Below are 26741 nucleotides of genomic sequence, written 5' to 3'. Positions count from 1 at the left end.
GAAACTTTAATCAAGTTTTGCTCATGCCCATACATATAACAAGCGTGGAGGAGAGTGTGAGGAAAATGTGCATATTTATGTATGTCTGTCTGTGTGTATATCCTGGCTCACACAAATGGAGCTTAAGGAGTTAACGACATAGCGCTAGAAGATATGCCTGCCAATGGATGGCATCAACATGAGAAATCGGTGCATATTTAAATTCCAGTTCGGGATGGGAAGGGATGGGCTGGGAACACATCCACATCACCATCCACAGATATTCCTGTGTGGAATACGGCACATATATTTATGATCGTGTCCAGAGCTGTCCAAGTGGCGTACTTACATTATAAATAGCAACACGTGGGCTTTGTTGTGCCCACCCACGTGTTGCATGCATTCGCATCCATCGGGCACCTGAGCCATGTGCTCGATGCTTGGCACTCCAAAACGTAAACAAACCGGAGCAGACTCGTGGGTGAGGGCGAGCGCGAGGGCCGCTGTGCCATTCGGTCGGATGGTCGAGTGGCAGCCGAGCAAAGACGAGGCCGCGGACGTCGAACGAGCAAGCGAGCACCCGAGCGATACGAGAAACGAGCCACTTGGCCACAGCCAACCCATGTTTGAGTGAAACTTTGGCTGGCCGTTCGGCAAAAGCTTTATGGACCCGAACCTCAGCCACCGGCAGCAGCAGAAACAGCGGCTACTGGCGACTGGCTGCCGCTGCTTCGCTGCTCCGCTGTATCTTCAACTCACGGCAACAGAATGGCCAACATTCCGGCAAAGTGATTCTGCCATCAGTTGTTGTGCAAGCGTGTACGAGTACGGTAACCCGTACGCGCATACGGCAGTCGAATTTTGGCGTAAAAATCAACAAATAACCAAATTTCTAGTTTCCCCTTAAGATTTCTTCTCTAGACTAACAAAAACAAAACAAAAAAGGAAAACAGAAACAAAAACAAAGTAAACTTAATTGTCTGTGCTTTTTTTGCTGTGTGTTTTATGTTTTTTGTGTGTGTTTTGTGGTGCTCTGCTGGTGGTTCGGTGCCATCTGTGACGTGTTGTGCGCTCCAAGTTTTTCAATTGTGACTTCTGTATTCTGAGGACTGATGCTGATCGGCACTCTTAGTGAAGGTCAGAGATCGAGGATCGGGGCTCTTCATGAGTTAATAAGTGCCCGCGGAGTGGGCAGAGTAATTGCTCATCGAAATGTTGGTTTAATTTTATGAGTAAATATCATTGATCTGGAAACATTCCATTATGAGCACTCCTTTAAATGTTCTTCAGATGCTAGGGAGAAATCTTATTCAAGTCCAACCAGAAGCTTTTTACTGGAACACGAACAGATCAAGAATGTGGTCCGCAATGATCTATAGCGATCTGCAATACTTGCTCCAGTGGAAACTAGATATAGGGAGAATTTTAATAGTTTTCTAGTGGAATGCCACTGTAATGGTTTGGCCATTGTTACAGCAAAAGGGCTTATGGCGAAGTCAAAGATATTAGTTTATGCTTGGGTGGTGGTGGGAGGGTTGGGTTTGGGTTGGCTTTGGAAATTTAAGGTTTTTGGCGTTTCTACGGCACTTACGCATGATTGGAATAAAAATGTCCTGCAGGCGGCAACAAGGCCATAACAATATACTCGTACATACTTACAACAATGACAACAAGTGTTGTCTGCGTTGGTTGGCAGTGGCAGTGCTTACCAAAACGTACGAGTGCCATTAAATGTGGCAACTACAACCAAGCAAGCAAGCAGCCAGCCTGCCAGCCGGCCACCTTTCACCGTCCACACGAAACACAACATGAAATTGTAACAAAATATGAAACTGCTGTGGTCCGGGGGCAGAGTCGGAGTCGGAGATGGAGTCAGAGTTGGAGCATTATTCCAAAACCACGACCACGACTACGACTACGACTAGGACTAGGACCACGACTAGGAGTAGGTCCTACTCGGACAGTATTAGTGCCCGTACGTACCAATGCCCATGCCCATGCCCATGCCCATGCCCTAGTCCGGAACGTGACACAGCACAGCCGGCTGGCTCAACCTCAATAGAGAGAGATGAAGAGAGGGTGAGAGACGAGACCGAACCCTTTTGGCTGGTCACATATGCATACTGAATGTGGGTCTCGCCGTCTGTGCCCATGTCTATGCCTGTGTCTGCGTCTGTGTCCATGTCTCATTCTGCATCTATGTTTTGGGTCCGTTCCCCGTCGTCGTCGTTGTTGATAACTTAATAGCAGGACAATGCAATACTTTCCATTTACGAGTTTATTTCTATAAACGACTCCAACCAAGTCTCGGACCGGACCGTCCCGGTCTCGGTCTCAGTGTCGGTCTGGGGGCTGGGGGCTGGGGGCTGGCCAGCACCTGCTTCCATCTCTGACAGCCTTGCCGACAGCCGAATCCAACTCCAGCGAAGTCCGATTGTGGACAGAGGGACTGAGGAACTAGGACTGGGGCTGGGATGGCTGTCGTCAGGGCATGGGCTCGAAATAAGCCCATTTCGCTTTTAATTACCCACTGCCAAGGACTTTTAAGCAACTTCATAAGTTGCCGTTGCCGTTGCCGTTTCCATTTCCGAGGGGTGGTGGGGGGTGTAGGGTGTTCGGTCCACACACTACATAAATCCACTCTCTGCATACAGATGCACTTTGGCCAGATGTCCTTGGTGCTTGCGGACTTAATGCGATTTCCCTGAGCATCCCCTGCTGGGGCAGTTCGATTTGTCCATGCACTTATGTACGAGTATATCCGCAGACATATCGGATATGATCCCATATCCTATTTGCTACTGAATGCCGCACTCTGCCGCACTTATGCCCGTAGCATAAATATCTTCAAGTACGCACGACTTGGGCACTCATTTCCCATGACTTACACAATGTAAGCGACAAAATGTGCAGTGGCAAAACTTATGTACACATGTATGTACATGTGTATGTCTGTAGACATGGGTACTAACACAGTAAAAGAAACGTGTAACAGCAGTGCATAGGGGAACAGAGGAACAGGGAAGAACTTCCAAGCTGTTCCATGGCAAAAAGCAAAAGCGGAAAGCATCCAAATTAAGTAACTGCAAGCGGCAACTGTACGAGTATTTATGTATGTGTGTGTGTGCGTGTAACTGTAAGTGTAACTGTAAGTGTAACGTGGCGTACGTGATGCTGTTGCCAGTTGCAACTCCAATGGAGTTTATATCGCACTCTCCGCTGTCGTAATTCCATCGTCGTCACCAGCTCCAGCCTGCAGCATGGCCTGATCCCGCCATTTTGGGTGCGTGTAATAACCGACCAACTGTCTGCAGATACTAAATCAACTTCAACTCCTTTGAACAATTCACGGAGCACGATCCGTGCTAACCCCCGGTATCCTGACTTCGGTGGACCTTTGTCAGATTGTAGGCCAGCATTCAGAATGGAAATGGAGTTGGCACCCAACTTTCTTGGGCTTGGGCTTGGGCATTAAATTACAAGAAACTTTAAATAGGAAATAATTTGTGGAGTGTGTAAATGGGCACAGGCCGCTCATGGCAAATGGATCAAATGCATTTAAATGAATCCACTCCCCTCGCACACACGGTTTACGCCTCTCCATTTCATCTTCCCTTTTTGCTCTTTGGTCAGAAAACCCCAAAAATTCCCCTTTAGCTGCTCTCTCTGTGTTCTGTGTTCTGTGTTGTGTGTTGTGTTCTTTGTGATTCGCAATTTAAATGAATTTATTTTTATTTGATTGTCGGATATTCGCTGCCACCACCGAATACTCCACTGTCTGACTCTGCCTCTGACTCTGACGCTGATTCCGCTAACTCTTAATCCTTTTGTGCTTAACTGAAAGATTAAACATTCGGTATCGATTCAAACCACATTTCAACACTTTTCCCAATAGACTCCATCGAAAGAATCGATGCCATTTGGTAAGTGGCATTTGGCAAATCTAAAGATCACAAATCCTCAAATTTAATTGCCACGATTATAATTATCAATTCGGTGTGGGGTATCTGTCTGGGTCGTTTTGTTTACCGATTAGAATGCACTAAAATGGTACATAAACAATTGAAGTAATTGCCGCCGCAGACTGTATAAACATTATGATAAACATAAACAAATATCAGACCATGGTCATGGATGGACTGAGACTGAGAGACTGTGTACAGAGGTTCGCTTTATTCTTTATTCGTTACCAGAGAGAAAATAAATCTTTAAAAAAATCGTACACTTGCGCCATTGCAATGGCAGGGTAATCCGCTTGGCAATGATCTATCCACAAATAGACCTTCGACCTGAAAATATGGAACTCACTGAGACCATCATTCATGCCGGAGCGCTTCATGTACTTACGAAATGAATAAAAATAAGTTTTGCCGAAACAAGAATTATCTATACATTTATTTATAAACTTTTATTGAGAGCGCAGCGCGCAAAATGTATTTCACTGGCCATTCATCCATTCCCACATTCGACTTGATTGTCATAATGGCATTGCGAAAGATCTACACCCGGAGAAAAATGCCCTGTAAACCGAAGGGTTACGCTCAGGCTTCAATATTTCTACCAATCGATTAGCATAAAGAGTGGAAATTGTAAAGGGAAAATGATTTTCACTCACATTTTACCAATAATGTAAAAACATATTTGGTTTCAAATTAAAATTAAATATTTTCAAATATAAATTAATTTTCATTTTGAAATTTAATATATTTCCTTCACATTTAAATTATCTTCATTTTAAACTGTTTTATATTTCCAATGATGTTTAAATCAATGTGAATTATATCCAATTAATTTGGAATGGTTTAATTTGGTATGAGATACGAGTATTTCCCTTAGTGTAGAGTGTAGAGAGAAGAGAGAGAACAGCTCGGAGAGAACGCGTCGCCGTTTACTTTCGATGGCCACTGAGAGCTGCGACAGTTCTCTAATTTTAGATGGTTGACAATTCCAAAAATCATGATCAGTGTGTGAACTATTTGTGAGTGGACGCACCTGCGAGTTGACGGTACGGTACGCGCCTGGGGGGTGTGTATCCACGTGCATCATTGAAGGCATTCTCAACTGCACTTTGACTGCTGCTCGGCCACAGATTGTGATTTCAACTGATTACCTTTGACATCAGTCTCTGTGTATGCCGTAGCGTTTGAGGGCTGGAAAATAATTTACTCTCAACTCTAGAATTACTTATTTATTTATTTATGAGCCTCATGAGCAAAAACAACGTGTACAATTTATTCATTTACGACTTTTTATTGTATTTATTATGATTTCTTTTGACAGAATGGTTTAATAAATATATACACAGAGCCAGAGCCAGAGCCAGACCCAGACCGTGTGCAGCTCTCCATGGAGCTCATGCATGTAAATGCATCATGCACACCCACAATCCACACACAGCCATACACAGACACTGTGTGGCACTGTTGCAGTTACAAATATATGTATGTATAGGTGTGTGCTGCAGCTGCAGACATGCATAATTAAGAAGCTGCACGTGTGAAGTCGCCAACAGCTGGCACCACTAAAGTCATCAACTGCCGCAGTTTCAGTTTCAGTTGCAGTTGCAGCTGCAGCTGTAGCTGGAGCTCGATTGACTGTAGTGAAGGCTGTTTGCAACAGACTGTTACATATTTTAATGCTTCTCCCCAGCCGCAGCTCTTCTGCCAGCGACTGCATAAAGGAATGGCCACACATTACTCTTACAATTGCAGATTTATGGTTACCCAGAAATAAATTTCCATGTCCATTATACTTCGATATATCTTTATACCGACCACTCAGCAGTGCCCAGACCTGCATTTCACTGGGCATATCGTAGATCCCCTGTAGTGTTACATACAGGAAAGTGAATACTCAAGATAATTTCTCTCTCTCTCTCTCTCTTTTGCTTTCCGAAAGCAGATCAGAGTGAATAACTGCAAAAACTAAGACTCAATAACAAAAAAATCAAAAAATAACAAAATACGTCCAAATAATGCACAAATTCCCAGAGCAAGGCTAGGCATATCGCAGTAGTGGCGTTTGCAAGCGATCAGCAATGTCGGGCGACGGCAGCGTGGAGACAACTGCGCGGCATCTTAAAGCTGCTTCCGGTTCCGGTGAAGGTAGCAGACAGCAGCAGCAACAGCAGCAACAGCAGCAACAACAACAGAAGCGGCAAAAGCGATTATCGAGTGGTACAACGCCCAAGAAGCCGAACAAAGCTGGCAACAATCTTGGCCTAATGACAGCTGGCAACAGCAGCAGCAGCAGCAACAGAGCGAGCGGAAGCGGAAGTGGAAGTGGGATTGGAGCTGGAGCCGGAGCCGGAGCAAACATCCAAACGTCCGTAAAGGTAGGCACCATGACGACAGTGACAGCAACGCCAGGCAAAGCCACGCTCAGTCACGTCCACAGCCATAGCCATGGACATGGACATGGCCATGGGCGGGGGCACGGACACGGACATGGCCATGGCCATGGAAGGGGCGGCAGAAGTGGTCGCAGTGCTGCAGCTGCAGCTGGAGCTGGAGCAGGTGGAGCTGTTGGTGCACCAAGGACAGGTCAGTGCAATGTGGATGGTTTCGCGGGCGGAATTGAGACATACCTGGGGCTCATCGGTTGGCGCAAGAAGTGCCTCTACACGCTGCTGCTGCTGTTGATGCTGCTCATTGTCACCAATCTGGTGCTCACCCTCTGGATAATCAAAGTGATGCAGTTCTCATTGGTACGTAAACGGTGCACAATCCACACTCCTCCACAATATTAATTGATCAATTTCCACCATTCAACGATTGCAGGAGGGCATGGGACAGCTGAAAATCTTACCCGGTGGCATACAGCTGTCGGGAACAGCGATAATTATGGACATGCTACGCACATCAACAATCCGTTCGAGGCCTGGCCATCCCCTGTCCATAGGTGAGCATTAGCCCCATAGCCCCTTGACCCTTGCCACCCTGGCCTCTGGGGCATTTGATTATCGAGTGATTAGATGCAAGCAGACAACGTCATAAACAGAATGCGAGGATTGTGTAGACATGTTCCCCCAGTCCGTCCCATTTCCACCGATGCCTATTAATATTCATTTCATAAATTTTAACATTTCATGCAGCCACCTGCTGCCACTCCATTAGGCTGGTTAGCGGCACAGGCCATGCCTTTGGGTGTTATCTACACACACACACGCACACACAGACATAGACATAGAAGGGTCACCGATGTGACCTTCCCAATGCAAAATGTCAAAGTCATGGAAGTGACCGGCACCGCGCTTTGTTGCGCTTCTCGGCCGGGTTCTCGGCTGCTGCTGCATTGAGCTACTCGGATGACTGGCTGAATGGCATTTGGCGCATGTTTAATGAACTGCGCTCTCTCATCGCTTTTATGCACACACTCAGGTGTGTCTGCTGTGTGTTTGTGTGTGTTTACCTCTGCTTAAGGGCGAAATGCGGACTGAGATTAAACATGGATACGGGGATACGGATACGAACATTAGACGTGTGGTGGGGGGTGGGGGGAGGAGTAGTGAGATGTACGACAAATGTGTGCCGTTGCCAGTCGGGGCATAAATCAAGAGATATCAACAATGTTGCCTACACGAATCGCAGGGCGCAGTAAGCGCCCGCAAATGAGATCGGGGCTACTCCTCCAGGAGCAGCAGCTGATGGCTGGCAAGATGTACAATTACAGATAGCCCCAATATGAATGCACGACCAGAGCAAAAGAAGACAGATGCGATTTCCAAGGGACCGTGTCCGTGTCCATGAGCATAAGAAGAGACCTGAAGGTAAAGGGAAAATGTGAAGGCAAAGGCAAACGGCATTTCCCCGCAGCGATAAGCAACAACCGCAGACACGCACACGGAAGAGGGGGGACACTGAATGCTACATAGTTTGTAGAGATGGCGGAATGGCGAGTGGCGAGCGGGGAATAGCGAATGGCGAATGGGTGATGGGTCATGGATGCGATAGTAGAAGACGGGCCAGGTGGCTGGTTGTCTGATTGCTGATAGCAATGGCAATGCGACTCCAACCGCGACCTCAGACAATGCCTGACGTTGGACTGAAATTTGATTTCCGTTTCCGCTAACTTATTACGTGCTATCTTAACTTCGCACTTCCATGTGTGTGTGTGCTTGTGTCTTTGTATGCAAAACAGTCTCTGGGTCTGCTTATTTATATTGCAATTACGGATCAAATTACACAAGATTAATTGCCTCAACCCAAAAAAACAAAAAGCATTCCTCATCTAATTTCAATTCCCTGTGTTTTTTTGCTCATCTCTGTCACATTTCTCTGTTTCATTTTCTTCTATGCGACGCCTCGCACCTTCACTGGGGAATTGCTTGCGCTCCATCGTCGCTGCCATCAACAGAATCATCACGTAATTTTTCAATCAATACACGTGACGCGAATGGTATGATTGAGAATCATTTATTTCTGGGACACGATAAGTTCGAGTGCCTGGCGGGGACATTTCGCATCAACGATACGAATGGACGGAACCTATTTTCCGTTAATCGAAAAGAAGTCACAGTCGGTGCGCATTCGCTGCGGATCGACGGTGAGGGCGGCGCCGTCTTCAGGGCCTCTGTGCAGACGCCGCATGTGCGTGCCGAGCCGGGACGGGAGCTGAGGTAAGTCAAGTGTCAAGAAGAGTCCTTTCCAGAATAACAGGGTCGGCAGCGCTTTTTTTTTTTTCGACTGATCTGCAAAAGGGAACAGGCAACGGCAGCACCAATTAAAGTAAATTAAATCGAAAGCCAATCTACTGCAGCCATTGCAAAGCATTGCGCCGCCGTCCTTTACTCTGTCCTGTGCTGTGTTGAAATTCAATGACTGTAATAAATTTTACGGAATTCACAGCCAGCGGGCCGGAGAGCCCACAGTCCGTGAGAGTCCGGACCAACTCGGGCGGGCATGCTGTGGCATATTAGTCGGCGTCGGCGTCGGCGTCGGCGGTGAAGGGTTGAACGAAATCTGAGAAATAAAAAATTAAAAGCAAACACTCAGCTGCGCTCGTGCGTCTCTGTCAACGTCACCTTTGCGGTAACAACAAAAACAGTCATCAGCCATGCCGCCGCACCACCCACACCCACAAATCGCGGCCAAGTGTGAGTGTGTGTGTGACCTGGCACGGGGGTACGGGGTGTGTTGGTGTTTGTGTTTGTGTTGTTTGGTGTTCGCAATGCATTGCACCTGAACCGGTCCCGGTCCCCCGGTCCCGGCATCAGCAACCAGCCTGCAACACCTGCCACTCCCACTGCCATTGCGCCAACCCCCTCTGCAAGGTGTCGCGAAGCGCAGAGTTGGTTGCGAAAATATTTATACACATTTGTATGAATGTACACAAACGTTGGCACTGAATTAAAAAGCGCTAAAGGGGCCCAACACACAGTTTACTTTTTTTTTGTTTCTGTGAATTTTTCTCCCCTTCCGGTCCTGTTTGGACAGCGCGCCCGCTACCCCATGCCCCATTCCCCATGCAATCGTTCGGGTTTTTGGATTGGGATTGGGAATTCGATTGGGGAACGCAGCGGGTATGGGCATGGGTATGGCCTGCCGCCATATTACGAGCATGCGACAAACGGCCCATCCATCTATGCTGGACAGTGTCCCCTTGCCACATGCCCCATGCCCCATGCCCCATGCCCCATGCCACTTGTGTACATATGTACATATGAGCCATTAACAGGATCGGCCGCTTGTAATAACATTTTCATTGACAAGTTTGATGATAGCTGCCTGTTGGTTCATGAAAATTAAAATTGTCTGGCGCCAGGCTACATACATAAATATGTACCGGAGTATGTGTTCTGAGTTTATATTGCATTTGACCAAAGCAGCGGCGAGCGGCGTGGGCTCCAAATTGAAATTGAAAAATATTTTTAAAGCCTCCATTTACACGGCCTGCCGGGCTGCCGGGCAACTGCTGTCGCAATTGCGGGGAAAACTTTCCGTTCCATTAGGCAGATGCTCGTCCCGGGGGGGCGAGGGTATTATTGGCGAAATTTCATTTCTGGTTTGATTTAATTGCAGACTTGAGTCGCCCACTCGTCAGCTGAAGATGGCCGCAGCCAAAGATATCAATTTGCAATCACGTGCCGGTGCCATAGATCTCGTGGCCCTGAATGATGTCAAGTTGCGATCACTCGATGGAAGCGTAAGTATGATTAAAAGTCCCCTTAAAATGGGACTCGCACAGTGGCTGCAAATTGTAGTGGCATCACCTTGTCTCCCCTCCTCTCTCTTCACGTTCTTCCCCTTCTTTGATTGCGCGTGCAGGTGCGACTGGAGTCATCGAAAATTCTGATGCCCAATCTGCGCACGGCACAGCCACCGATAATGGGCTCTGCCCAGAGTCGAGAGCATATGCATCGTGTCTTCCAGCTGTGTGCCTGCTCCAATGGCAAACTGTTTCTTGCGGCACCACACTCGATATGCGCCGGCGATGATTCCACAGTCTGCAGGTGATCTCACAGCAACAGCAAGCGCTGGCTATCATCCACACATGCCGATGGCGAAACTTAGGCCCAGAAACTCGAAATATTTGCATATTTGCGTTAAAGATGATAAAGTGAAGTGACGTGAAGTGACGTGAAGTGAAGTGAAGTGACTACAATATACTAGTGGAAGAAAAAACTTCTACAGCAAGCAACATACGATACATTACTGCATCCGGCATTCATAATCGTTCATATCGATACGACATATAGATAGTTAGTATTGAACCTGTATTCGAAGAACAAAATCAAGAGCTTCTTAGACACTTGGATGTTGTGTATTAGTATATAAAAAAATAAAAACAGCAAATTCAGAGACACAGGCATATCCTACAATATCATAATGAATATACAATATGCAATATAAATTATAACTATTATTATTATTACTTAAAAGCAATACAAACATATGCACACACACACAAAAAAGAGCCATCCCATCAGAGTCGTCAGAATATATAAGGAATATAACTTAATTGTATGTAATGTGTAGTAGACCAGATCCCCAGCAGTTACTTACCTTCTCCCCGCCCTGTAAATGTGTGCCTAGGCCCAAGCCTAACCCTGTGGCCAGTTGTCGTAGCCAACGGATCAGTTGTGCTCCTTAAAACAAATATGTAGGTCCTAGACCTAGACCGTCTCTGCAGATATTCACTTCAGTTTTTGTTAGTTTGTACTGATCAAATGCAAGTAACAGATTTCGGCATATACTTTTCCCTTGCAGCTCGAATTATGTGTACATAGAGATTCTTTCCTACTGTCCTATTGGTTTTCTGTCCTTCGAAACAGATCGAAGTAGCTAAAGCCCCGACTAACAACGACTAATAACTAAGAGAAAGAAAAAGTATCTATATGTATGGCAACCATCAGCGGAATAAATATTCCGAGAGACAAAAACCAACTGGCACTAACACACAATACGAAGACAATGAAATATCATCCAATGAATCGCAATGAGCTATATTATTACATCTACATATATACATGTGTATGTAACATTAACGAATACGAATATACAGAATATATATTATAGACATACATATGTATATCTACGAATATTGCGACATGAATACGAAGAATAAATCTGGGTTTGCATATAAAATATATCTACATAAATATAAATATAGATAAAGATAAAATGAATATGGATATGGATATGATAAATAGAGTTGACAGATGAAATTGCCGTTGAATTTGTCAAGTGTGTGTGTGAGGACAACCACTGGATATACTGATAAATAGATATATAGATATATATATCATAGAAAATATAAATATAATAATAATAATAACAAATAAATGTGTAATGTAATGCTTTTAGCAAGGCATTCAATTTAATTTGTTGTTCTATTTTTTTAGCACGATTAGGAAACGTAATGTTTATACCATACTTATAGACAAATGATAAGCTAGACAAATACATGATAATTGTGTAAGAGAGCAAACAATGAATGTTACCATATGTAAAACACTGCAAGATATACTTAAAGAGAAATATATACATACATATATGATGAGTAAATACAAAAATATATGGGTGGAATGAATTTATTAGATGCATTTCCATCATCTATGGCCAAGTGGGAGGGCAAAAATGTGCCTTGTGCCTGCAATTGGTTGGACATACGGATTTTTTATTCGACGGCTGGGATTGTGCGCACTTTTTACAGCAAAGCGCTCAAAACGAAGACTCAAGCCGAGTGCTCGTTGGTTAACGCCTTCTAGCACCACTTCAATTCAACTGAAAAGCGCTTTCAAGTGCCTTTTGTGGGTGCGGCGTCTAAGCGAGTACTACGACGACTACGACGACTATGGCAGTGACGGGAACACGGACAACGCGGACACAGTCGCCAGTCCGCCACATGCCCAGCCAGGACAAACGATGTGGTCGTGATTCCAGTCCCCGTCCTCTCGCCATCAGCAGTCGTCGGCGTTGTGGGAGTTGCCGACGAGAACGACTACAACAGCGACGACAGTAGCCGACGACGATGTCGACGACGACGACGATGACTCTATGCCTCGGCATTCGTGCAAGTAAATTGAGTTATTCTGTGAGCCAAGTTCCATGCTCCAGGGATTGCTTTGAGCCGAAAAAACGAGCTTGAAATTGGCAGGCAAAATCCAAAGAGCTTTGCCAGCACTAAGCACCAGTGAAAGTAACCGCGCGCGCTCTTCCAATTTGATTTGAAAGCTTCACCACATGCCACGGAGTTGCACGTATCTGTGCGAGTATTTCCCTGTGTCATCAGTGGGTTTCCTTCGACACTTTATGGGTCATTGGCATCATTTATGACTCGCTAAATGCTAGATTGAGTACTGTCTCAGCCTATGCCTTTCACTAGAACCCGTTGGGTCGTGTCTAGTCAGCATCCATTTCCATCGGTACAGATTCAGATTCAGCTTTAGCTTCAGCTTCAGTGTGGCGGGGAGAGTGAAATGTCAAGTGCAGGGGGATTGGTGATGCGGCCTGTGTCTGGGCTCGGGCACACACACACACACATGTTGACGTTATATGTGTGTATTTAGTATTCCATTAATATTCTAATAGGCGCTTTTGTACTTTGCTTTGCCTCATTGGCGCTGCCGGTTGGGCTACTGTATGGGAGTCACTCTTTTTGTCAACCCTTCTACGGGTCTACGGGTCTATGACACAGTGTGTGTGTGTGTACAAAGAGTAATCACATAAAATTTTCTAATTACCACACTAACAAACGCACACACACACACTTGCTGTACTGTAGTGTCAGCTAGGATGTAACTTTCGCGAGAGTCTTCGTTCCATTTTGACATAGGAGTCGCGCGAGTTGGTCCCTTCGAGAGACCCTCCTTTCCCCACAGCGTTTGTTATAGCTGCGAGCACATGCATAGTTTAAATTTCAATGCATAACTCAGCTGTAGTGTGAGAAGGATACGTATGTGGCACGTACCTTGGGTTCGACCTGTCTTAAGCCGTCCTAAAATTTAAATGAACACACCTTGCGGGCGCCATATGTGAGCGGCCATAAATTCTGCACGGCCAACGCCAACGCCAACGCCAATGCCATCCCTTGGCCTAGACTCTGAGTGTCCTCCTGCTGTTACAAAAAGAGCAACGTCAACTTCCTTCGTGTCCCCCAGGAGCGCACCTGAAAGTACTGTGGAGCTGGAGCTGGAGCTGGGGCTGGAGCGGACGCAACAGTTAGTTAGTTAACGGTATCTAAAATGGGTGTAAACCAGCGTCAAGCTGACAAATTAAGTATGCATGAAAGTGGCAGCAACACAACCAACCCCAAGCAGGGTGGAGTGAGGCGAGGCGGGAGAGAAACATTTCTTTAACGTTGCAGTTAATAGGATTTGCCTCGCACAGAGTGGAATCAAATTAATTGTTTCATTTGTTTACAAAATGCTCAAGTCATTGTTGTTGCAATACTCCAACGTGTACGACGAGTATGAGTATGAGTGTGTGAGTGTGTGTGTGTGTGTGGAGATAGAGAGGCGAAGAAGCAACGCAGAACGATTCAAGGAGACAATACAGAGAGGTGGAAGGAGATTGAGTCAAGTGCGTCGTCTATGCATACATACATATGCATGTGCAGAGCATGTGCAAAGCTTAACTGACGTTTAAGTGGGCAATTAAGCAAAACTGTGTAATGTTTTCATCGTTAAGAACAAGCCAAGGATGTACATATGTACATATGTTTGTGGATACGTGGATGCATTGCCAGCGAAGTGGTTGCGTCTTAAGTCCCCGATGCCACCTTTTCCCCATTGCACGATATTCGCTGCCAAAATTTCATTTTAGTCTTCGGCAGTTGTCTACCTTTTGGGCTTGGGTTTTGTATGTAATTGTATTTCCTTTTCGTAACATAATTTTATTAAATGAAAACGAGATCTGGTGATGGAGATAGAGATGGAGCTGAAACCCGAGCTGCAGTTGGCTAATTTATTTGCATGCAAACAAACAATCTGAGCACCAGAATGGAACGTTTTTAGGTTTCTTTCTTTACGGCATTTCTGTGGTGATATGCGTGCAGCACACGGCAATGTGCCATTGGGGCACGTAAGAAGAAACGTAGTCAGTTGTCTTATCTCCGCATTTCCCTCTGTGTTTGTGTGTGTGCCAGTCCAAGCAACTAAACGAATTTATGTCGTAATGAATGTCAGTTGCCGGATATCTCCGTGTCTATCTGCGCTTTATGCACAGCTCAGCACTTCTTTTTCTTGTTCCGTGCTGCCGTGCTGCCAAGTCCTACCTCTCCGACTCCTTCTCTGACTGTATCTATGCTACAGAACAGACAGACACACAATCATGCCACCACTCGTACGGAGTCCGTTTGTATATCCGCAGGGATCTCTCTCTTTCTCTCTCTCTCTCTCTTCTTCGTTTTGTTGCAGCCATTCTTCAGTTCCGTTTGCAATTTGCAACAAATTTAATAGTTATTCAAAACATTCGGAGCGCAGAGCCTAGAAATTTTCCCGCATTTTCGCTGCCAGCTTATCGGCCTCATGGAGTTTGCAAAAGTTGATTAGTTGCACCCTGTCCTGTCCTATTGGCCCAAAAAACTAAAAAAAATAACGAGAACAAACCAAAGAAGCCTAAAACTGAATGGGAATCGGAATCAGAATACGTAGCTGGGAGAGCTGGGATGAGTTCGGGGCAAAGTGGGCGTGTACCGAGACTCTCTTTGGCAATTGCCGCTTAAAATTACGAGCTGCTCACTTGGAGCTTAACTGTTTCCTTTTGTTTTAACTCATTTGCCATACTTCCACACTGTGTGGCAGCAGCAGCACTTGGGTAGCAGAACACGGCAAGGGGTTCCCACTTACAATACACTCTCGTAGGAATAATCCTGCTAATTAGAGTAGCAACATCTAGAGGTAGATGCATCCACCCGTAGCTCTGAAACCAAGTCGTGCACATCCTTAGAGAACGCTCGAAATGTGTAAAGTGTATGCGTTGGTCGGCTTTTAACGCTCACAGGCTTCCTGCCGCTTGTTTTCTCTTCTGTTTTTGTTTTGCCTTTTTGCGCGTTTTTTTTACGAGCTGTTACCGGTCGTGCCCCGCTATGCGCGAGTGCGTGTTAACAGGCAATTAAATCCGAATTACATTTCGCTCCTTTTGCAGTCCCACCCTACCTCCAATCCCCCCAGCATGTGCTCTGTGTACCGCTGAGTGTGTTGGCTACAAGTTGCCTTTCAAAAGTTAAACGGCAGGTGTGCCAAGCGCCACACTGCGTGGCACGATTTGGATCCCTCATCCCCCATCCAAGCGCATGGGGTACGGGGACGGGTACGGGGTACGGGGTACGGGTGGGGACCGATAAGGCTTGCAAAAGTTCAAGAAGCCAGGCAGAAGCAGTTGGCAGCAGTTGAAGCAGGAGTTGCTTTATCTGCAGTGAAAATGGCCAACCCACTCCGCCACCGCCGTCCACGCTGTCAATGAGTCAACCATGGATACGCGTGCCAATTAAAGATAAATTTTAATTGCCGGCCACACAATGGAGATTTATGTTGGAGTCATTAACCAAGCCCAATCGCTTTCGTTTATCAACTGGCTTTAATTGAATTGAATCTACCTTGCCTCTGCCTCTCCTGCGGCTGCCCAGTAATAGAATTTGCCAAAAATGTTCGAGGAGTCAGCATTTGCATCCGAATGTCAAAGGGTTCGCCGAAAAAACCCCAAAAAGTTATCCCAATTGAATTTTACTCGAACTCCAATGTAATCTAAGGGAGCGAATCCATACGGAAAACGAGGCACAACACGTGGCAAGTGGCTTATATGTCCACATCAAGTGCACCCAGAGAAAATCTCTTTAGCTGATAAATAGCTCTGCCATCTGTTAGCATCGGAAATAGTGCGCAGTGTAGAATATCAGCATAAATGGATGTAAATACATACATACACACATATGTATCTACATTTATGTATGTATATGTAAAGACCATTTTGCAGGCGTGCCAAAAAGTGAGTCCACCATATCATTACCAAGGGCAAAATGAAGCCATTTCACACCATTCAGTGGCACGAACTAGTGCTACTACTGCCACAACAGCAGAGTGGTAGAAGGAGGCTGAGGGGGGTTATATGGCATATGGTAATGGGGTTGTATAGGTTGGGGTGCAAACTTAATCCTTTTGTGAACAAACATACGCTCTCTCCGACTGCCGCTGACCGTGCCACTGGGTCTGTTTCTGACTAGGGGCGTAGGACACACACAAAAAGTGTGGCAAACGGAAATCAAATAAAAAACTCGTGCGTCGTCGTCGTCGTTGTCGTCGTTCCCTGCACCAAAACAGCAGAAAAATAATATAACGTAAAAGACAAAATAAAGTAAACTTTTTCGAACGCATTTCTATTGTCAGCGGCACGGCACACACACCACAGTCGTCGCCAGTCGCCAGTCGAGAGTCGGCTGTCGCATTCACAGTCACAGTCGACAGTCGTCGTCGTGGCTTTTGGGTAGGTTCAAAAACTTTCCTGGGCCACTGTGGCGGTGTGCGGGTGCCCATTCGCCGCCTTTTGTTTGCAGCGCTCGCCTCCTCCTGCTGCTGTACGAGCGTTTGTTTTCTTTTTGTTCTTTATTACGTATTTTATTTTTTAGCAGCAGCAGCAGACGCCGAAACCGTTCACTTCATTTGCCTACACGACCAAGTCAAGGAGCACTTTACATGGATGAGAGGCAGAAAGAGAGAGTGAGAGAGGAGCGGTTGCAGGCGTCGTTACTGCGGTTCTTCCTACCGCCACTGCCGCCGCCGCTGCCGCTGCCGCTGCGACTGTGACTATGACTGCCACTGGCAGACGCCAGAAGGCAGAAGGAGCGGCGGCAGTAAAAGGACAAACTTTTGTCGCTTGGTAATGATGGCATTTTGGCATTGCCTGCTCCTGTTGCTGTTGCTTTTACCATTGTTATTGTTGTTGTTGTTAAAGTTTTGTGCACACAAGTTTAAACAAAGCAGCCGCCAGTCCCATAAACAGTCGACAGGCGTTGCGTTGCGTTGCGTTTCGTTCTTGGGTCAAACAGCAGTGACTTGCGGGCGGTGGGTGGTGTGGGCTGTGCGGCTGTGGCACGCTGATGGGTGCGAAGGACAATAGAAAAGTGGGTAGCAGCTGCACTTGTGACTGCAGCCAACCCATGCTGCAGTCGCCACAAAACGCTTGTCGTATACTTAATATGCTTCAGCGAGGCATCAAGCATACGACAAAAACTAAAACAAAGCTCTCGCACTCTCCTCCTTTTTTTGTTGCCACAATAACAAGGCGCAGGCCATGCCGTGGTGGTTTATGAACCGCAAAATTTTGGTCAGTTGGTCAGTCGACGTATCATTTACAGTTGAGCTCCCCCTGGGGACTGGGGACTGCCTGTGCTGCGCACTGCTCTTATCACTTAATTGAAAACATAAAATGAGCGCTCATTAGTTCGCACAAACCCCATCAATTGGGGTCGCCATAATTCCGCTTGCTAATCAGCTTACGCAATGCACTATAATTTTTGTACCGTTCCACCCATCTCCATCTCCGTCTCCATCCACATCCCCATGCGAGTATCGAAGAGACAGAAACAGCAGCAACAATGATAAAAACTAGCGAATAATTTGCGCAAACAAACATTAGCATCAACAGAGACGCCAGCTCGGACCCAGCCAGTGGCTCTGGGACTCCCTCGCACAGCGGAGGACAGCAGAAGGTTACTCGCAGGAGATCTTATCGTTGGGGTTGCAAGTGCTGCACGGTTCACTGAGCACCAGCGGGATCCCAGGGATCCTGGGAACGCACTGGACACTGGCTGCACAGGAAAAGCACTCTGATTGCTGGCCATCCAAAGTAAGTTTTGTTTGCTGGCACATTGATAAGGGACATAAGCAATGCTTATGAGGCACGGAAGATAACACTTAATTGTGTCCAATGTAATGGCAAATTTCGTTCCAACTAAATTAGTTGTAGGAAAGGGCAGGGCATGACCAGCAAATCAACGTCTTCTCCGAATTTAGCTGCAAAAACTTGGCCCTGGATTGTGTGGTCCATCTTTGCAAATCTGTATTTTTTGTCAACTTTTTAGTTGTCAAACTTGTGTTCTTTGAGTTGTTTTGAAGACTATACTGATTTGCGTAAATTATATATGCATTTTGTGCACAATTTAAATATGTTACATCACTAAAGACTCGCCTTAAACACACCTGAAATGAGTTGTCAATGCAAGTTTAATAACTTTTAGTTTTAACACATTATTTTAGTTAAGATAATAAAAAGCTATTGAAAAGTTTGTTCATTTATATTTTTTTTTTTGGTTCTTGCACACAAGAAAACATTTCAAATTACATTTTTCTTTGACCTGAAAGTTAATTATTGGTATTTTCATTAACTTCTGAATCGTTCTTTCAATTTTAAAAAGGTAATTCGCTGCATATAATCCATGAATAAAATATATTTAATTGATCTAAAGGATCACAAATGCACGGAAGCTGAAAAAGGCTGCCTACATAGGTATGATGCAAATTGTCTTCGTGTTCATTCTGAAGCAGTTGAACTCATTTATGAGATGAGAGGAGAGGAGAGTAGAGGAAATGAAATGAGATGGGATGATGGGAGCTTAATGACGTCGATGTCTCGGGGTCGACGTCATGTCTGGGGAAAAGCGTTTAATTTGTTTCTCAAGAATTTGCACAAAGCGTGCCAAGCTGTTTTCCCTCTTTCAGCTGCCACAACCGGCCCGCTGCCAGCCGCCCGCGACCCGCTACTCGTCTGCGCCAACAATGCCCCATGCCCCATGCCTCATGCGGCCCTGCTTCAGTGCGTTTCTTTTTATGAACTCTTTGGCGTGGCTTTGGCGCGTTATCTCCGATTCCGAGTCAAGTTCGCTGGCACGCTTAATTACCGTTTCCCCTTTTTGCTCGGGACACCCTTTTGCCGACGTGCTCCTCACTTCTGCCCACTGCCACGAAGGATAACCGACAGCCCAAAAAGTATGCTGTGACGTCATTTATCTTCAATTAAAATAGCTGAGGATTGCATGAGGATTTTTAATTAAAATTTACTTTGTAAATTATACGTCTCCAGGATTTGCCCAGTGCGTGCTCCCACATTCTATTCTCACTTTACGGCTGACAATTAACCAGTTACCCAACCCCTGTACACCCATCACTCGTCACCACGCCAAAGAGCCAAAGAGCGATACGGATCTGGAGATACCCTAATCAGTTTGATCGCATCTATGCGGGCAGCCACAGAGAACAACAGAGTTTGTGCAGTTAGCAGAGAAAGTAACAGAGGAGTAGAGATGCTAGAAGAATCTGTGTGGGCAGCCACTGCGAGCAACAGAGACTGTAAAGTTAACAGAGGTAGTAACATTCTGTACAGTTAGCAGAACAAGTAACAGTGAGAGAGGGCGACTAGAAGCGGAAGCCGTTTCTAGCAAAGATAAGTAGCAGAGAACCAAGACGCAGGTGATCGCAAGTCAGACGCACAGCCAAAGAGCCCAGATATACTTATTCAACGGAAGGCATTGCATGCGCTGCTCGCAAGGGCAGATCTATGGCGCCACCAACTTAAACTGGTATAGGGTATAAGACTTCCGAAAGAAAAGTTAATAATCGGATTCATACTATGGCTAAAACAATTAATAGACTCTTTGGAGCACTAACATGCGCATAAGTCTATCCCACGCATAGGACACACATAGAGGAGAGAGTGAATTCACTAAAGTTGTTTTATGTGGAAAATAAATTGGTTTTGCCATTGTCGTCATGTGACTGCTGTTTGCTGGCTGTCCATGTCCTCTGTCCATGTGTTGTCCTGTGCTGTCCGGATGCTTATTTGCCAAACGCATTTACCGGGCAAAAATGTGTGTTTATTTGCATATGCTGAATATAAATAAGTAATTGCCTTTCGCCAATACAATTTATGCATATTTCAATGCAATAATTTCAATGCAAAATTCAATCGTTGGCCAATTGCCGCAATTAATTGCCACACAATTATTCGTGGCGCTTGCCTACTTGCCTACTGTCCAGACCCAAACCCAAACCCAAACCCAAATCCAAACCCAAGCCCCAAGCCTTGGCAAACACGCAAGGCAGGCAAGGACTCGCCTCGAATTGAATCGACTTGACTTTTCCTTGGGCCACAACCACAAGTCGCAGTCAAGCGGAGCATGTTGTATCAATTGACAGCGAATAAAAATGTCAGTGTTTCTGGGCTGGCAAACATGGAGCTGGCAAATAAACAACAGCCAAGACCCCATGCGGGTAAACATTTAAGTGTCCAATTTTTAGGAACCGCAAACAAGACACAAGCCACACCAGAGAGAGAGAGAGAGAGAGAGAGAGAGAGAGAAACATGACATGGGAACACAAATGCCAATCCAATCCAATCCGAGCAAGGGGGCCGCACGCAAACAAAACGAAGAAGAAAGAAAATAAAAGAAAAGCTTGACAGCACACCGAACGAATATAATAATGATGATGGCAGGGTGACGTGTGTGTGGGTGTAGCTCCAGCTCCAGCTCCAGGCCCAACTCCTGTCTCAGTCCCCAATCGAAGAGTGAAGCCAGCCAAAGGTCGCCCATCGAATGGCAGCCACTTACGTGGCTTAGATCAATGCTAGAGCTCGGTCCGAGGGTGTGTGTGTGTGTGTGCGTATATTGAAACGTATGAGCACATTATCTACGTGTTTACATCCCAATTTGATTCCCCGATGATTGCCCTTCCCCTGCCACTGCCAAACCCACTGAACCGCTACCACTGTCTTTGCCTTTGCCTTTGCCGCCGCTTCCCCTTTTCTGTTTTGTTTTGAAAGATTTGTTGGCAGCAGGTCGACGCTCTGGCAACCCCTCTGGACGGAGGGTGGCTCCTTTTCGATTTCCGTTCGACATCGTCGTCGTGTTTCCTGTATCCTGCAAGCTTAGTCACTTACAGCCAATCGACAGAAACCGGCACTTTGAACACTTCACAACCAGATCCACAGATCTATTCCAGTGTTTGGCCCGACTGATACTCCCCTCCTCCACACCCGTTGCAATGGTTACTTTGCGTTCCAACTTATTTTTTTTATGTGGTATATGTTTACTGCCGCCAGCTCGTCTCATGACTTCCGAGGCAACCCTAATAACTGCTGATTGTGCGATTTCCCCCCCATCCAGTAAGCAGTCCACAGTCCCCAGACCCCAGTCCCCAGTACCCAGTCAACATGCCCCCAGTCCATATTTCGACGTGTTGCGTGCCGCCCAACCATGTGGCAGGCGGGCAGACAGCCAGGGCAAGGCCCATGCCCCAGTAGCTGTCAGCGTTCCTGTTGGCATTGACCCTCCAGAGACCTTTTCGTATACTCATAAATGTCTTTCAATCATAATGTTTCAATAAGTCAAAATCGATTACGAACTTCATATGAAATTTATTGCACTTTCGCAAATATGACATTGACTGCCTGTGCGTGTGTGTACATGTTATGGGTGTATATATGTACATACATACATATGTGTGTATTTGTGTGTGTGTGTGCACATACGAAGAGGCGGGATGTTGATGGGAACGGATGAAGGCTTCTGCTTCGGAGGAGAGCAAGAGTGGAAGAGTGGAAGTGTGGAAGTGTGTGTGTGTGTGTGAGTGGGGGTGTAGAGCCTCCAATCTGACGCGTGTGTGTACCACATTTGTGGTTTGTTTATCGAAAGGTGGGCAGTGGCAGTGGCAGTGCCGCAATGGAAGTGGCCGCGCGTGCACACACAAAATTGAATTTGCCGAAGGGGCAAAGTGCTTAAATATTTAGTTAAATGATTGACAGGGATTGCTCTGGTCTGGTCTGGTCTGGTCTGGTCTGCTCTGGTTGTAAATACCCACAAGCACACACACACACACACAGAGATACACACACACACATAGATACACTCGCTCACAATCTCCATTGACATTGACTGTTGTTCGATTATTTGAATATTGACAAATTATTGACTGCTGAGCATTCAGACGAGTGAAAAGGATTAGCAGCACATAGCAGCTGACAAACTGGTAACATATCTTTTTATGATATCTTTTTCCCCTTTCACCACAAAGTTCTTTTGCCATTTGTGTGCATTGAAGCGGAAGTCGTTGGACATTGTCCGGCCCCAGTCCGCAGCATGCTGGGGTTGAGCAAATCATTCGCTAAAAGCTGCCACAACAAAAGCCAAACACACACATGTATATGCATATATGTACATATACATACATACATATGTATTTATGTACATATTTATGTACATACACACATCATATGCCTTATGCTAGAGTTCGCTTCAGCAGTTCTTTTTGCATTTATTTCAGGGAGTCGGTCGCTTTTGTGCCATTTTTAATTTCGCATTGCACCGAGCGACACTCACTCCACACTCACGCATCCTCCTCGCTGTTCCCTGTCCTCGGTAGTAGGTCTGAAGAAACTGAGGTGCAGAGGAGGACAGGTGCCATTTGGTGCTTTTGCTTTTGCTTTCGCATTACTTGCGCAAACAAGCGACGCTTAATCAAAATCATTCGCGACGTTGCATCGCATTCTGCGCAAACAGCAACAAAAGCAGCAACAACAGGAGAAACAGCAGCAGCAGCAGTAGCAGGAGGACAATAAGTCGTAAAGTGGGCCGCGCATACTGCCGTAGCACTGGAGACCTTTTTTTAGTGGCCATCCACGAATCCCCCATGCCAAAAGCCAAAGCCAAAGCCAGAGCCAGAGCCCATCGGCCAGGGGGCTGGATCAGGCACCGGGGTATTCATTATTTTGAAATTTTTAGCGCGCATTTCAGCGCCTTCCGCTTCCGACGCCTGAGCCGGAGCCAAAGTCAGAGTCAGAGGCAGAGGCAGAGCCCCCGACCTAGGGATAGGCAGCCCCATAAGAGAATTAAAAGAATACGCAAACCAAGCAAAGGATAGAATGGAATGCCAAGCTATGGTAAGGTATGGCATGGAGCACCACTGGAGCCACTGGCAGAGTGGGAGTGAGTCGCAGTGGCTGAGGCGGTAAAGGCCCTCAAGCTGGTTTAAATAACAATTTCGCGATAGCAGCAGAACGGGTGGACGGATAGGCGGGTGTGGCTGTGTGGGTGTGGGTGTGGGTGTCGGAGCTGTCCCTGAGCTCCCCCAACTGGGGCGTGGAGCCGCAGGTGTGCATCACCTGCTGTTCGGCTTAATGAATGCGACATTATGCTCGGTTCCTACTGCTTGGCCGGGGCATGGGCAGGCGGCATCAGGCAGCCGCATCAGCAGCAGCAGCGAAACGAAAGCCAAAGTCCTTGGCACGGATTAGGCGGAATTCCTTCTCCCTGCTGCTTTTGTAGACCCAACCCTCCTCATGCCTTTCCATCTTTTGCTAACCACCTTGATTAGTATAATGCGAAATAATCGCTGAGGCAGCGCTCAGCGCAAGTGAAAATGAAAGTGAAAGTGAAAGGATTTTATTATTATTACTCACTTTTGTTGTAGTTGTTGTTGTTGTTGTTGTTGTTGTTGTTGTTGTTGCTGTTGTTGCTGCTGTTGCGGTTTGTTGTTTGGCCAATGGACTAGCAGCTGCATAATTACATCCGGCAAAGCGGGCAGCACTGTCAGCAAGTCGTCAGCACAGGAGACACAGTACCCGTCTGCCGTAAGCATTTAATACCACAACAAAGTCTGCCCGCCCTGAAGGAATCCAAATTATATCAAAATTTATTAGCCACAGCACGCTCCTAGAGCGATTTCTATCGACGGAATCACTGCCAAGCCTCAGGTGGGGCTGGGGAAATTTCCATTTCGATGGCTTGGGCCCCCTGCAGATACAATTTTTTTGCTAGGACACCAAACGGCTAACCGCGAACTCTAACGAGTAGTTTTTGAGCAGCACAAAAGCCACTCGAACTCGTGGAAATTAGTAGCAACAGCTGAAAGGGACACAGCAGAAAGGGGCACAGGTGAAGGAGGCACACCAGAAGGGACACCAGAGCCAAGACCGCACTGACCGAAGCTACAAACGCGTTATTAAAATAATTGAAATGAGCAAAATGAAAATGAGTAGAGAGAGTAGGAATACAGAGGAGACATTGCAGCAGGATGGGGGTACGGTGCCCATGGACATGCTGGAATGGGCTGCAAATAGTTGCAGGTGTAATTTTAGTGGCAGGTGTGTGTGCGTGGGGGGGGAGGAGGGGTGCTAACAATGATGGCAAAATGAGCAGAGCGTGCTCAGTGCATAAACAACAACAATAACAACTGCACCACCAACAAAGGCCGGACAGGAGAGACAGCGAGCGAGAAGTGCGAGGAGTGCCGCTGCCGCTAACGTTGCAAGGGGTCATGGGTGGTGCTGGTGATGCCACGTCTGCGGCAAACAATGCTGATGCTTAGCCTCAACAAACAAACACACACATACACCGGACTGTGCCTGTGTGTGTGTGAGTGTGGGTGGATGGAGGAGGCCGCCCCCTTGCATGGCGACCGGCTTCCGTTTCCTGTTTCGTTGTGCTTTCAACTCAACTCGAATCCTGTTTGCCGTTTAATTAGAGACACACACACACACACCTACAGAAACACATACAGAGAGAGAGAGAGATAGACGCACATCCAGAATGAGAGGCACAACCTCCTTGCGTTACGTCATGGCTGCTGTCTGTCAGTGTGTCTGTGTGTGTGGGTGTGTGTATGTGTGGGTGTGGGTGTGGGTGTGGGTGTGGGTGAGGGTGAGCGTGGACTGTGAGCGTATAACGATGTGGTAGGTAATCAGAAACTGCTTTTAATTATTCAAGGTTCCATTCTGATGAATGAAGACAACAACGATAACAGCGACGACGACCAGCGACCAAACGGCGCAATAAAGGCAGCAACATGGAGAAGCAGGGAACAGGGAGCAGGCAGCAGGCAGCAGGCAGCAGCAATAGCACAAAGAGCAACAGCAGCAGCAGCAGGCAAACGAATGCCAAAGAAACTGCTGCCTGCCTGCCGTCCGAGTTCGAGTTCGAGTCCGAGGCTGGTGGTGCCTCGGCATTTAAGGCAACAACAACAACAAAAAAACAGCAACGCCACTCACTCTGGACACTCTGACTGACGTTGGGCGAAATGGGGATTAAAACTCACTCACTGCAACAAAGTGTGTTCTGCTGCTGCTGCTGCTGCTCCTGCTGCTCCTGCTGTTTGATGTTGGTCCTGTGCTGTCCACCATGGCTGCTGCCCTTGCTGCAGGCCCCCCACGCCATTAATATGTACATATGTAAAAAAGTCAAACAGTGATGGCAGCAGCAGCAGCAGCAGCACCACCACCACCGCTGACCACAACAAACGCAAATAAGTCACTTGAAAAATGCCCATCGACACACAGGTTGTGCTCACAGGTGGGTGGCGGTTGGTGTGCTGACTGACGGGTGTCCAGTGGCGGTTGCCCAACAATAAGACGCAACACAAATACATTTAATGCACATGTCTAGCAACGGGAACACAACGCGCTCTCTTCCATAAAAAGAGAGCGAGCCAAGAAAGGGTACAACCCACATGTGGCACTCTTGTTGCTGTTGCTGTTGCTGCTGCCACTTCTTGCGTCGTGTGGTGTTCAACAACTGAACCGGCCACAGTTGGCTGATGTAACAGAACCCCAACCGATCGCTCCTTTTGTTTAGCTTGAGAAGAAAATCCTCAAGGCAAGGCATGGCAAGGCAAGGCAGAGAGCAACAAGTCATGCAGAAAGGTAAGCTGCAGCCTCCAGAGCAGAATGAAACCAGAACCAGCAGCAGCTAACTGTCGTCTGTTCTTGAGTTGCAAATGCAAAAAGCAGAGTGAACAGTGTACTTCCTTCTCCACCCCCTTCCAGGCAGGTGGTGTGCCCCCCAAAGGCAAGTCCAAAAAGTATTTTTTAGTCACGCTCGTTAAAGCAGCAAAAGTTGCGGCTTACGGCAATGGCGGGGTTTGCCATTTGGACAGCCAGAGTTTGGCCAGCACTTTTTGGGGCCAGAAGTTGGTTTCAGGTTGGGTTCCTACCGTTTCGTTTCGTTTCGTTTTTTTTAATGGCTGGACCCATTGTGATCGTGCCTGGGATTGTGGTCGCCACACGGCGGTGGAGGAAGTGGAAAAGGGGAATGGAATGGGTAATGTTGATGTGAATGTGAATGTGATTATGTGCGTGCCCGTGAAACGCGGCCTTGCCGCGCTTTTGTTGTTAATTCTGTTTACTTTAAAATGCCCACCTGCAGGGGGCAGTGGCAACGGCAGTGGCAGCGGCAGTGGCAGGCAGCGGCAAATCCGTTGTCGCCGCCTCGTCTGGCCCCGGCAAATATTTGTCGTATTAATGAATGCACGGGTTAATGTGTTTACATGCGGCTGCTTC

The 26741-nt window shown here is 46.7% G+C and overlaps 1 protein-coding gene across 1 annotated transcript; it reads left to right on the top strand.

Annotated features, from left to right (window-relative positions):
• Nucleotides 1–726: 726 nt before the first annotated feature.
• Nucleotides 727–10754, top strand: LOC117902577 (delta-sarcoglycan). Its single transcript, XM_034814063.1, has 6 exons — nt 727–845; nt 5881–6685; nt 6759–6879; nt 8335–8596; nt 9999–10122; nt 10245–10754. The coding sequence occupies exons 2-6, from the start codon at nt 6017–6019 to the stop codon at nt 10431–10433; spliced, it is 1365 nt and encodes a 454-aa protein (XP_034669954.1). The 5' UTR covers nt 727–845; nt 5881–6016; the 3' UTR covers nt 10434–10754.
• Nucleotides 10755–26741: the final 15987 nt, after the last annotated feature.

The sequence above is a fragment of the Drosophila subobscura genome, chromosome A, assembly GCF_008121235.1.
Source record: "Drosophila subobscura isolate 14011-0131.10 chromosome A, UCBerk_Dsub_1.0, whole genome shotgun sequence".
NCBI classification, from domain to species: domain Eukaryota; kingdom Metazoa; phylum Arthropoda; class Insecta; order Diptera; family Drosophilidae; genus Drosophila; species Drosophila subobscura.
Note: the sequence above shows the minus strand (reverse complement) of the source record. Positions and strands in the feature narration are given on the sequence as shown.

Coding starts and splice junctions, on each gene's coding strand:
- LOC117902577 (XM_034814063.1), top strand. CDS start 6,017: ATGTCGGGCGACGGCAGCGTGGAGACAACTGCGCGGCATCTTAAAGCT. Junction 6,686..6,758: donor AAGTGATGCAGTTCTCATTG/GTACGTAAACGG, acceptor CAACGATTGCAG/GAGGGCATGGGACAGCTGAA. Junction 8,597..9,998: donor GAGCCGGGACGGGAGCTGAG/GTAAGTCAAGTG, acceptor ATTTAATTGCAG/ACTTGAGTCGCCCACTCGTC.